General features: G+C 41.9%; 1 protein-coding gene across 1 annotated transcript in view; it reads left to right on the top strand.

Annotated features, from left to right (window-relative positions):
• The window catches only part of maml3 (mastermind-like transcriptional coactivator 3), a 116,194-nt gene extending 107,909 nt beyond the window's left edge, over positions 1–8,285 (top strand). Inside the window, exons 3-5 of the mRNA XM_084389767.1 lie at positions 3,694–3,954; positions 4,156–4,231; positions 6,004–8,285. Coding sequence (XP_084245893.1) covers positions 3,694–3,954; positions 4,156–4,231; positions 6,004–6,983 — 1,317 coding nt within the window. The 3' untranslated portion in view covers positions 6,984–8,285. The remainder of the gene's footprint in view (positions 1–3,693; positions 3,955–4,155; positions 4,232–6,003) is intronic.
• Positions 8,286–12,166: the final 3,881 nt, after the last annotated feature.

The raw sequence follows: 12,166 nt of genomic DNA, 5'->3' as shown, positions 1-12,166 counted from the left end.
TCTCTAGATATCAGCCATTGGCCATTAAAAAAAAGTAGAGAGCAGCTCAAACTTCCTCTCTCGAGTCTTTAATGCCGTATTGAGACTGAACTTGCAAATGATCAGCCGAAGCTACATTTATGCATCGTCTTTGGCATTGCCAAAATTCTTTAACACGTTTAAGATGTCATAGCTTGAATTTGTTTGAATTGGCCAGTCACTACTATCACCACCCACACACACGAACACCCTCATGAGGACCGTGTGTTGGTGCGTAGTGTATTATTAGAGGGGATGTTGTGAGCAAACCCCTCAGATTAGTGCCTGATCTGGGCCAAGGCTCACTACTGGGTAATCAATGTGTGTTTGTGTGTGTATGCATGAGATCAATGAAAGCAATCACTCCGGCTATCTGTATCGCACTATGTATTGCTCTGTGCAAGCTGCAGTGAGCTTCTTTGTGATCCTCCAACACCTTTAACAATTGAAGATGAGCTTTAGAGTTCACAATCATCAGATAGTCTTGCCTGTTTATGTTTGCTTGGTGCCTTTGGTAAACCCTCACACTTAATGCTTTCACAAAGCTCAGAGTGTGTTGGATTTTAAAATACCTTCTTCTATCCCAGATTAATGTATTCGACAAGTCAGTCATTTGTAGGTTGATTTCCCCAAAAAGTGTAAATGTGGCACTATCAAAACATTGTTCTGTCTGTTGGAGTCCTGACCAGCCTGACAACAGCAACATTTGCTCGACCATTGATGTGTGTTTGGGGCGGGATTATGTTTGTCCTGACCAATGACAGATGGGGGGGAGTGTTCAGGAAAACCTGTTTGAAGTCAATACTTTAGCATTTCCATTTGATAATGCTAGTTTACACACTTTAGTTTAAAATACTTTCTCATATGTATAGTTCACCCAAAAATGAGAATTCTGTCATCAGTTACTCACCCTCATGTCGTTCTAAACCCATAAGACAGTCATTCATCTTCAAAACACAAATTAATGTTCTCTCAACTTTTTTTGGCCATCTTTTGAACATCCACACAACTAAAACTTGACTTTTTTTTGAAGAGTGCAAGTTCTGTTACTTTCAAAACATGATTGTTTTTCTCTGCTGTTTGATTTGAGCAATCTAACATGTCTGTTTCTTGCTTGACCAATGGCATGGGTTTGAGGGCGGGGCTACCTGCTTGCCTAAACGAGCCGTGGTCATGTTTGAAAACAGACTCCCTTTTTTTGGAGTTGCTTGCGATGCAGAAAATACACAATACACCTTTCAGTAACACTTTGAAGTTAAAGAATCGTTCTGTCAAATTTTGGACAATATTTTTGGTCATGTGATATTATACAAAACATCCTTGCTGTATTTGCATTGATCCTCCTGTACAGTCTCTTTCAGCAATCTTTATGATTGACAGTTTAGTTAGAGAGATAGATGACCAAGCAAGAACAGTAGAATCAAGAGTGGTTCACACACGTGTGAACTAAGGAAAAAAAGATGGAGATGGAATCGGTGATAGAGACAGAAAGAGGAGGAAGAGAGGATAAAAGAGAGAGACTTAATTTACGCTGCTCTCCCTCTCGGCCTCGGTCTCTCTCTCTCTCTCTCGGCTGCTGCCCGCTGTCGTCCATCATGGCTCCTATGAGCACCATCTGCTCAACATTACAGCCACTGTTGCCTGGCTACCTGCTCTCTCTCTCTCTCTCTCTCTCTCTCTCTCTCTCTCTCTCTCTCTCTCTCTCTCTCTCTCTATCTATCTATCTTTCTATCTTTTTTTCTCTCCCTCCCTTTAATATTTTTTTTCTGTCATTTGAGTCTTTTTCTCTCACCCCTCATCTCTATCTATCTCTCTCTTTCTCTTTCTCTTTCTATCTATCTCTATCTTTCTATCTTTTTTCTCTCCCTCCCTCTCTTTAATGTTTTTTTCTCTCCCTCCCTCTCTTTAATGTTTTTTTCTCTCTCCCCTCATCTCTCTCTCTCTCTCTCTCTCTCTCTCTCTCTCTCTCTCTCTCTCTCTCTCTCTCCATGCTCTGCTGAGGAGTCTTTGGCTCACACACATTATCCGGCAGGAAGAAGGAGACACATCTTTTACACCACTCATGATTAAGCCATCTGCAGAGAGAGCAGAAGGGAGAGGGGGAATGAAGGGATCATAATGAAAAAGAGTATGTAAGGTGGTGAGGGCGAAAGAAGAAAAAGAGAGGAGGTAAAGGGAAATGTGGAGGAAGGAGGGAAAGACTGAGAACGGAATGGAGACATGGGCACAGAGGTGGAAGAAATAGAGATAGATGACGACTCAAAAGAGGGAGTGAGAGATGGTAGGAAAAGGGGGGAAAAAAGATCAACACTGCCCCCCTCTGGCCTTTCCGGCCTCAACAAGGATACGTACGTGCGGATCAGCGCTCGTTTGGACAGCATGACTGGTTAACAGAAGAGATCCAGCTGTCTACACACAGATTTGTGCTCATTGACCGGTCTGGTCTAGATTTATCTGAACAGTCTCCTGTGGCGTGTGCATGTTTGTGCCTCATTATTTATACTGTTCTAAGAGCCTCATGGACGGATGGTTCATATAAAATGTTTGGAGTCGTGGGCTTGCGGTCAGTGAAGTGTTCGGGCGCATTGAGCTATGTGGTGCTTGTGTGGACGATGTGAGTTCAAATCCAGTTTGAACCCCCTACCCCTCCTTCTGCATACCATTCCTTTGTCCTATCTCAGACCGGTCCTTTGAAAATAAAAAAAACATAGTTACTTGGTGTCTTAGTCTGATTGTCCTGGTCTTCAAATCTTATAAGAAGTCCATAAACATCTAGAGTCTGGGTCTCATGACTCTTTGTCGTGGATCTCAGACCACAGTCTATTTCAAGTGTATTAAAGGTCATTTTATGTTACCTGAACCACTACTCAAAGAGAGGGGGTATCTTTTCCTTACCTCACACACAAAAAAAGAGGTCTCCACAGCTCCTGTTATCTTTGGTGTGCCATGTTTGAGAAATTTGTTCTTCTGAGGTTTTATTTTTCTGGTCATTAGTAAACAAATTTTGATAAAAGTGTACTCAGTTTAATTTATGACACTGTAAAAAGTCTGAGTATGAGTTTTTTTCTGCTGTATTAGATTTAAAGGTATTTACATGGGAACATACATTTGTATGATACACTACCATTCAAAAGTTTGTGGTCAGTGATGTTTTTTTAAATGTTTTTTAAATAAAGTATGTTAGGCTAACCAAGGCTGCATTTATGTTTACATTAAAAAAAAACAATGGGGAAAAAAAGCACATTTGGAATGGAAAAACATGTTCTGTGTGAACGGCACCTAATATTTTGGTACTGATACCATGATGCATTTTTTTATTTATTTTTTTATAAAAGTTTAAAAAGAACAGCATTTATTTGAAATGGAAATGTTTTCTAACATCATAAATGGCTTTACTGTAACTTTGATCAGCTTAATGCATCCTTTCTGAATAAAAGTATTAGTTTCTTAAATCATACCGACCTCAAACTTTTGAACAGTAGTGTACTGTATGTAATGTATTCATTTTGTACCAATGAAGCCATTCCCCAGTGGCTGGAGATTACATGACCGTTAAAATAATCTGTAATTACATGCAAGAAGCAATGTATTAGGTGTCAGTAATTCAATGACTGAAAATGAAGTGAATCGTCTGTTATACCCTGTCTGATCATCTCTCCTTTCTTGCGTTTGTAGGAAAGTGTGGTTGGATTGCAACGGCAGGCTGGTGGAGTCCAGCCACCTCACGGGGGACCGGGGGGTGTGGCCTCATCAGGGCCTAACGGGGCGGGGCCTGCCGGGTATCTGGCCAATCCACAGCAGGCGGCCATGATGAAGCAGATGATGGCTATGGAGCAGGAAAAGAGGGTCCAGATCCATATGATGGAGCAGCAGAAAGCACAGCTTATTAGAGAACAGAGACAGCAACAGCAGCAGCAGCACATGCTGGCAGAACAGGTGAGTGCCATTGACACCATAGACATACAGTGCTGTGCTTTTCTTTATGCTCGTATCAAATAGTCATCCTTGTGAGTGTGCAATCATCTGTTGACATTTTGTGGCTTAGGAGGTCTGCTTTCTGTTCAGTTGTTTGTGATTTATCGATAAGGAATTTCTGATATTCATCTAGTTTTCTGCTTTGTTTCCCTCTTTTTCCAGTTACAACAGCAGCAGCATCTCCCCAGACAGATGAGTCAGGCACAGAGGAATCCATATCCACTCCAGCAGTTTCAAGGCAAGACAAGCACATATACAAAGAAAGGAGGATAATATCCATTCCCATAATCTAAACGCTTTGCCACTAGTTGTAACGACCATATTACTTTGTGTGGCTAAAGGGCTTATAGTGTTATACAAGCACTGTAAGGACCTGAAGTGGATAGTAGACTTCTGATGTGAAAAATCTGAACTCCTCCTTTAAGCCTCTAAGTGCAGTTCCTCTTTTTAAAACCCCCCCCAAATTTTTTTTCTCGTTGGCACCTCAAATTACTGCCTGGCCACTTGCACACCCAGTGCCAGCCTTTCGCATGAAGCAGTATAAGACGCATACATTCACCCGAACAAAGTCTGTTGCTTTAACAGGAAACACGTCTATTGATTCTTTTTGTTTTTGTTGTTTTGAATATTAAATTCAAGTGGACATACTATTTTAGTCTGTCTTTTGGTTTATTGGTTAATTTGACTTTAAGGCAAGTCAGTTTACTCAGCGGTCGTTTTGGTCACATTGCCAGGCAGCTATTTTCAATGTAGGTACAACTACTACAATTGAGACTAAAATGTCTGAAACAGTTTGCCAAGATTACATTGTAATAACATATTTCATATCTGCAGTAAAATCTGACAACATTTTCAATCAGAAATCCTTAAGCTATTTTTCAGGCTTGTGTATTAGTGCGGGAAATCTGTTTCTATATGTGCACACACACACACACACACACACACACATTTGTTCTGCCCCTACACTACCCCTGCTTTATATCTACATTTTTGTCTGATGCCTGTCAACATCATTCTAACATGAAATTCATGTAGGTTTATTCAAGGTCTAAGGCCTAGTCCACACGTATTTTTATAAAAGTTTTTTTCCTCTGTTTAAAAAAAAGAAATTGCGTCCACGCAAGCACGGTTTAAAAATAATCTCTGTCCACATGAAAACGCAAAAACACGCTATGAAGTGCTGTCGAGAGCATGCCAAACCAACAGGTGTCGATATAACCCTAACCGTAAAGCCATGTTGGCTAATCAGAAGCCTGAAAAAAGATTATTACCGGTTCTGGTAGGCTAACAACATGTTGTAATAAACAGTGACCTGCGTAGTATTGCATTCTGACGCCTCTGTTCCGCAATATAATGGGAGAACTGTGCATGTATAAAGATAAGCCATGTATACAAGTCCGCCATTGCACAGACTCGCCTCATGTAAACAAAGGAGATAGCGGCACACAATCTGACTTCAAATAAAGGGGATAACGGCGTGCACTCCGATGTCACAAGCCAAAATCTCCGGTTTCACTGTCTGCACACGACAACACTGCAACCGGAGTTTCTAAAAAATTTCAGCCTAGCAGGAGTTTTCAAAAAAGTTCGGTTTCGGTGACTGGGATACTGCTTTTGCGTATTGATTAACAGCCAAACCTCATAGAAAAATCAGCAGTTTTGAAGATACCCGTGTTTAGATCCAACCCTGATCAAACACACCTGTCTGTAATTATCAAGCGCTCCTGAAGATCTTAATTAGCTGTTTGATTTGTGTTGGAGCTGAACTTAGGAAAGTAGATCTCCAGAAGCATTAGGAAAGTAGATCTCCAGAAGCAGGATTGGGAACATGGAATCATTCATTTCAAGCACATGTTTATGTCATGATATACAATTGACAGTGATTTGCTATGCTATTATGAGTGTGTATTTATGCTGTTTGACTTTAATTGAAGCAAGCCTTTGATGTACTGGAAATGTAATGAGAACAACAGATGTCAGTTAATATTATTTAATTTTAAATGATTTTAGGCACGTCCCAGGAGATGGCAGCAAGGAACCAGACGCTGCAGAACATGCGGAATGCTCGACTCCTGCAGCAGCAGCAACAGAACCCGGGGATACTGCAGATGGCGCCCGTCCAGAACTCCGCCGCCATGCCCTCGCAGGGTGACATGAGCATGGCATACGGAGGCCAGGCCAGTTCACAGACTGCCATGTACCAGGGTATGAACCCAAACATGGGCCAAATGCTCCAGCAGCAACAGCAGCACCATCCCAACCAGCCCGGTATGGCGATGGCACAAAGACAAGCGGGCGCCGGCGGGCAAGGAATGGTCGGCGGAGGCCCGGGAGGCGGGTATGGACAGGGGATGCTAATGAACCAGGCCCTCCCGCAGCAGCAGATAAAATCAGCCAGTGTCGCCCCTGGTGGGCAGCCGATGGCCAAAGCCCAAGTTCAGAGACTGCAGAGCATGATGGGAGGCGGAGGCCCGACGTGGCCGCAGCAGCAAAATATTCAGGCCATGGGCGGAAGGACTTCAAACGACATGGTGGCGTTTAACAGTAACCCTGCGTACGCCATGCAAGGTGGCCAGCCTCCTAGGATAGCCAAGCAGCATTTCGCACAAGCGATGGCCGGACAGACTATGGTGGACCCACGTTCAATAAACCCAGCTGCAATGGGTGGGCCGATGATGCCGCACATGGCGGGGCAACCAAGGACCAACCAGCCGCGGGGGATGGTAATGCCAGGCATGAACCAGGGAGTGCCCAACATGGCCGCTTTTGGACAGGGCCCTGCTCAGGGCATACCGGGAGCATCGGGAGGGGGTGGGTCGTACATGCCAGGGGGTCAGCCTCAGGGCTACCAGAGGACGTCCAATCAGGACCTGGCATACGGTTACGGCAGCCAATCGGGGGCTGGGGCCGGGGTTTCGTTCGGCCTGTCGGATGGGACAGATTTGGATTCAACGGAAGGTTGGATGGAAGAGTTTTTCCCCAACCAATAGCCTAAGGGATTTTTTTTAACAGAACAATTTTATGGAAAATGTGATTTTTTTTTTTTCTTTATTTTTTTTTTTTTTTATTACATGGTCGACAAATCTAAGAAATATATTACATGTTGTGTATTACATGTGTGTGCTGTCACAATATTTAAACCAATTCCTCTCTGTTTGGGTTGCTTCTCCAGTAAGGATCCGGCGTTCAAATTGTTTTTTTTGTGTTTTTTTTTTTTTAAGAAATACCCATTTTGGATTTGATCCATTTATGTCTTTGTCTTTTTTCTCTCTTATGTCCTTTGTGCTGGACTAAGGGCAAGAGGCACTGAAAACCTGCAAAATGACATTGGAAAAGATTTTATGGATGTTTTTATGTATTTAGTTCTCCCTTGTTCTGACATCCTGTTCATGTATTAAAGAGTGTGTGGAAATTTGAGGTGGGCCTTTGTCACCAATGGATCCCTTTTCCCAAACCAAACAATTCAACACACCTCCTTTTTCTTCTCTTACATATCTTCTCTCTCTCTCGCTGCTCTTGATGTGTGTTGATTTGCTCTGCTTTGTGCTTGTGTGTGTGTGTGTGTGTGTGTGTGTGTGTGTGTGTGTGTGTGTGTGTATGTGTGTGTGCGTGTGCGTGTGTGTGTGCTTGCGCGTTTATTTGCACTATGAGCATCACAACAAAACACATCAGACTCCGTGTGCTCTGTGCATGCAAGATGGATGCTCTGCTGTCGCTAGGCGACCGGTGTCAGTAGAAGAGTGAAGCCATGTGTGTGTGTTTGTCAACTAGGTGAAGAGATTTGGCAGCTACAAACTTCCCCCTCCCCTCCCTAAAACTGTGAGAAAGATGTTTTCTTTAGTCACAATGGCAGCTAGAAAGGATATATGAACTCATCTGGATTACAAGAAACAGTTCACCAAGTATAAAGTAATATTTATGCGATTTTAATGTAACACCCCAGACGTTCAGTGTTTTGATTCTATCATTTAAAAAATGCTTCACAACATTCTAGTTTTGTTTCTTTTCTGAACGTAATTGCTTGTGAACACTGGTTAAAGATATTTGAATAAAAAAAGAAAACATTTAAATACGCAGTACATACTGTATTTCCGCTGATGGGTCATACCACTTTTCTCCTTTTATTTTACCAGTCAAATGACACATTTCAATCACTTCAAGCTCTTGCACCCACTGACACTCATTTACCCGTTACACAATGCCTGACAGAGGAAAAACAAGCACATCAAGACTCCGGCAAGCCGTTTGTAATCCAGTCAACTTTCTTTTTCTCTTTCAACTGTGACAATTTCAACAAAAATTAAAAAAAAAAACTTAATTTGTAAATGTAAGCCTATGCTCTGTATTGGGAATTTAAATTGATTTACGATCCATTCCCACCAACTTGTGTTCATTATTCGAAAAATTTATAGTTCACATAAATAATGATTTGTTGTGTTACTTGTATGAGTTTAACCTGGTCTGTCAACTAATTTCAAATGAAGTCTCAAAATGGTAACCATTTCTTTACTTTAGGTGTCTGCTGTTTACCATGAAATGCCACACAAAGAAAATCTGTCTTTTCTCCTAGTTGTGTGTTACTTTATGGTATTATAGTCATGCTGTCTCTTTCTGTGATCGAGCTCTAGTTTGATTGTTTCAGCTCTATGAGGAATGTAACTGACTTGAATTGTGACTGACTTGCCCTTTTTTGAGAAATATCTGTCTTAATGGGAGATTGAACGCATTCACATCTTCAGTGTTTCGCAGTGTTATATTGTTGCTGTGTCAAGAGGATCGCAGTTGGAGAGGGTAAAGCCCACGTTCTCCTGCCGTCTCACCAAATATCAACAATCTGGGACCAAGATTAACATGTTTTTGATTTCTGTTGAAGTCATCGAGCTTATCTTTTTTCTCCTTTTTATTTCTTACTGGTGCTGACATATATGTGATGGAAAAAGATATATATCAGATACAGTTATATGTAAATATGTTTTTACAATTTTAAATACATCAGAGGATATGTCTCTACTAACTGTAAAAATATTGCTGTTTGTTTAAGATAGAGAAGTATTTTTATTTCATCTTTTTTTCCACTTTTAAACTCATCTGAGCTATACCATTGCACTTCAGACAATGTCTTACTACTAATTTGTAATGTAAACCTCCTCTAATTTTTATTTGAAGGTTTTTCTAGTTTTCAAATTTTAATCTGTATCTAAAGCAGTGCTTTTTTTCTTTTTCATGTACAGAATTATGTAAATGGTAATGCCAGAGAGTTACAAAGAATTTGTTTTTCAGAAAAAAAATACATTAAAGAGATTGATCATTAAAAATGTTCTCATTAAAATAAGTCTCTGCAACTTTTTTGATACAAAAACAAGGGTATAACACATTTGACCTGTTTATATGTTTAAACTATAGTCAAAGAAACTGCAGAATAAGAAAAAAAAAGTAAAATTTAAAGAAAAGACAGAAAAACAGGTGTTGTCGTCATGCATGAGCTGTCATCAGGGTTATATATATATATATATACGTATATATTGTACATTCATGTGCAAAAGTTTACATACACCTTGCAGAATCTGCAAATGTTTTACTTTATTTTGATGGTCCCTTTAACACATTCTGTTGACTAAGTAACGTTGCACCTACATGTCTAACTCTCATTAGAGTGTTAGTAGAGTATTGGTAGACTGGTAGGGTTAGAATAAGTTGACCTGTACTTGCAAAGCTACTTATTGTCAGTATAATTTCTGTTGGAGGACCATCACAATAAAGAGTTTGCAGAAAATAAGCAGACAGTCGACTAATACTCTGAGAGTTAGTTGACATGTAGTTGCAAAGTTACTTCTAGTCAACAGAAGGTTCAAAAGGGACCATCAAAATAAAGTGTTACGGTTAAAGGGATACTTCACCTCTGGGAAGATGAATGTGTATTTAAAATAGGTCATTTAAGTAGAAGAAATGTGAAGAAATTTTTGAATTTGGAGCTTTCTAGACTGAGAAAAGCCATAAAATGTATTTTTGGCTTATGTGGATGAAAGACAACAACTCCCAGAATGCACTTGCTTCGCTGTCTTAGGAGGCCACGCCTACCGGTAAGAGTGCGCAGTTTAAAACAACAAAGCTAGCCTACGTGATGAGTTTGCGAGGGATTTAGAGATAGCCCAAAATGTCCGGGATTCAGCTTTTGCGTTCTACAGTCGCCATTCATTCATCATGTTTACTGTGGCGAGCAGGACGAGGCTGACGGCCGCGGGAGAACAGCGCGAGGCCGGTGTCATGATTACTGAGACGCGCCGGGTCTCCCATCTCTCACGGAGGAGCGGGAATTTTTCTTAGCAATGGTAAAACGCACATCAACCGATCACTTGTTTAGCGTTCATGTAAACACTACATTCAAGTTCACCAATCGGAATGAATTCAGTTAGATTGAAACAAAAGGTGTGCATGTAAACAAGGAATAGCGACCGCAGAAAGCAAAAGCTGAATCCCGTACATTTTGAACGATCTCGCCCGCCGGACAAGTCCGGGAAAAGGAGGATGGTTACTTACTCAGCTTTCTCCTACTATTCAGCTTTCTCCACAGAACAAGAGCATGCTAGCTTAGCTTCCAAAGAAAGACGGCTGACACTGTGTACATTCTGACTGAGTGAGATCCCACCCTCTATGGGCGGGCTGAAAACATGCGGAACAACGCCATCTACTGGCTGTAGTCTTTAGCCTCTGGCCAGAAAATCCTCCGATGACGCAAAATGACGATTTTTGCGTCATTGGAGGATTTTTTCCAGACAAAAAATACATAAATCTCTTGTCTCAGGGGGATATGAGGGTGGAAAGCATGGTAATTCGAAAATACTACAGGTTTCCTACTAATACAAAGCTTAATGCTAAATCCTGAAGTAACCCTTTAAGTTTAGCAAAATAAGAGGGATCATACAAAATGCATGTTTTTATTTTTTTTAGTACTGTCCTGAATAAGATGTTTTACATTAAAGATGTTTACATATAGTCCACGCAAAAATAAATAAATAGCTGAATTTATAAAAAAATTCCCTTCCCCGTTCAAAGGTTAACCCTTCATTCTTAATACTGTGTATGACACACCTGGATGATCCACGACTGCTTTTCTTGTTTCTGTTTTGTGATGGTTGTTCTTGAGTTCCTTGTCTGCCTGAGAAGTTAAACTCCCCAATTTTCTTCAGAAAATCATTCTTCAGTTCCCTTTCGAGAGGTCTCTCGTATTGCGTAAGTAGCTTACGCTATGTGAAAACTCCTTTTCTCGAGAATATTGAAGCCAAATTTTTAAAACGCAGTGCAGCTGCACAGCAGACACATAGCCAAGCGTCTAGCACGGTCATTGGCTGTGCTGCGGCAACTGCACGAACCTATGGCGAGGCAGCTAAGGCGCGTGAACCAATTCAGGGTGCTTCGCGCCCAGGCGCGTCAGAGCCTGCCGAAATGGGCGTGGTTTATAGCTATATAAGCCCCCATTCTTGTCATAAAATCTGTCTGGACTTGAGTCTGGACTTGAACTGGAAGCTTTCAGGGACCTGCGCAGCACCACAGACCTGGCTCTGCGGGCCACAAAATCAACCACTCAGGCGATTAGAAGGAGTATGGCGAACTTGACAGTGCTTGAACGTCACCTCTGGTTAAACTTAACAGAGATGAAGGATGCAGACAGGGCAGGTTTTCTCGACTCCCCTATCTCCACCACCGGTCTGTTCGGCCCAGAAGTCAAAGGTTTCGCGGAACACTACACCGAGGCTCAGAAGGCGTCACAAGCTATGCGTCACTTCCTCCCTTAGCGTTCCAGCTCTGCTTCAAGCCGCCACAAAAAGGTGCCGACTCCTCAGCAGGTAAAGTCAGCGCCGTTGGTCACACAGCCCCGTCCAGCGGCTGAGGTCCGTCACCGCTCTTGCTCAGCTAAGCGGCAGCAGTTCCCAGAGCAACGGGGACCCTGACCCAAGATTGTGTTGGACCCCGAGCCTCGAAAGCATTCCTAGCCACGGCGAAAGGGAGGAAAAGAGAGTGTTTGAGTCCCACCGAGGCAGGGCCAACCTCCAAAAAGCCTTTTATACATTTTCTAGTCCCCTCATTAGCTCAGGCGGCTAGAAATATCAATACTGCAGTAAACGAGTCTGTTATGAAACATGCACACCTGCAAACAAACGGCCTTTTTACTGCA

This window comes from Rutilus rutilus (genome assembly GCF_951802725.1).
Source record: "Rutilus rutilus genome assembly, chromosome: 2".
NCBI classification, from domain to species: Eukaryota; Metazoa; Chordata; class Actinopteri; order Cypriniformes; family Leuciscidae; genus Rutilus; species Rutilus rutilus.
Note: the sequence above shows the minus strand (reverse complement) of the source record. Positions and strands in the feature narration are given on the sequence as shown.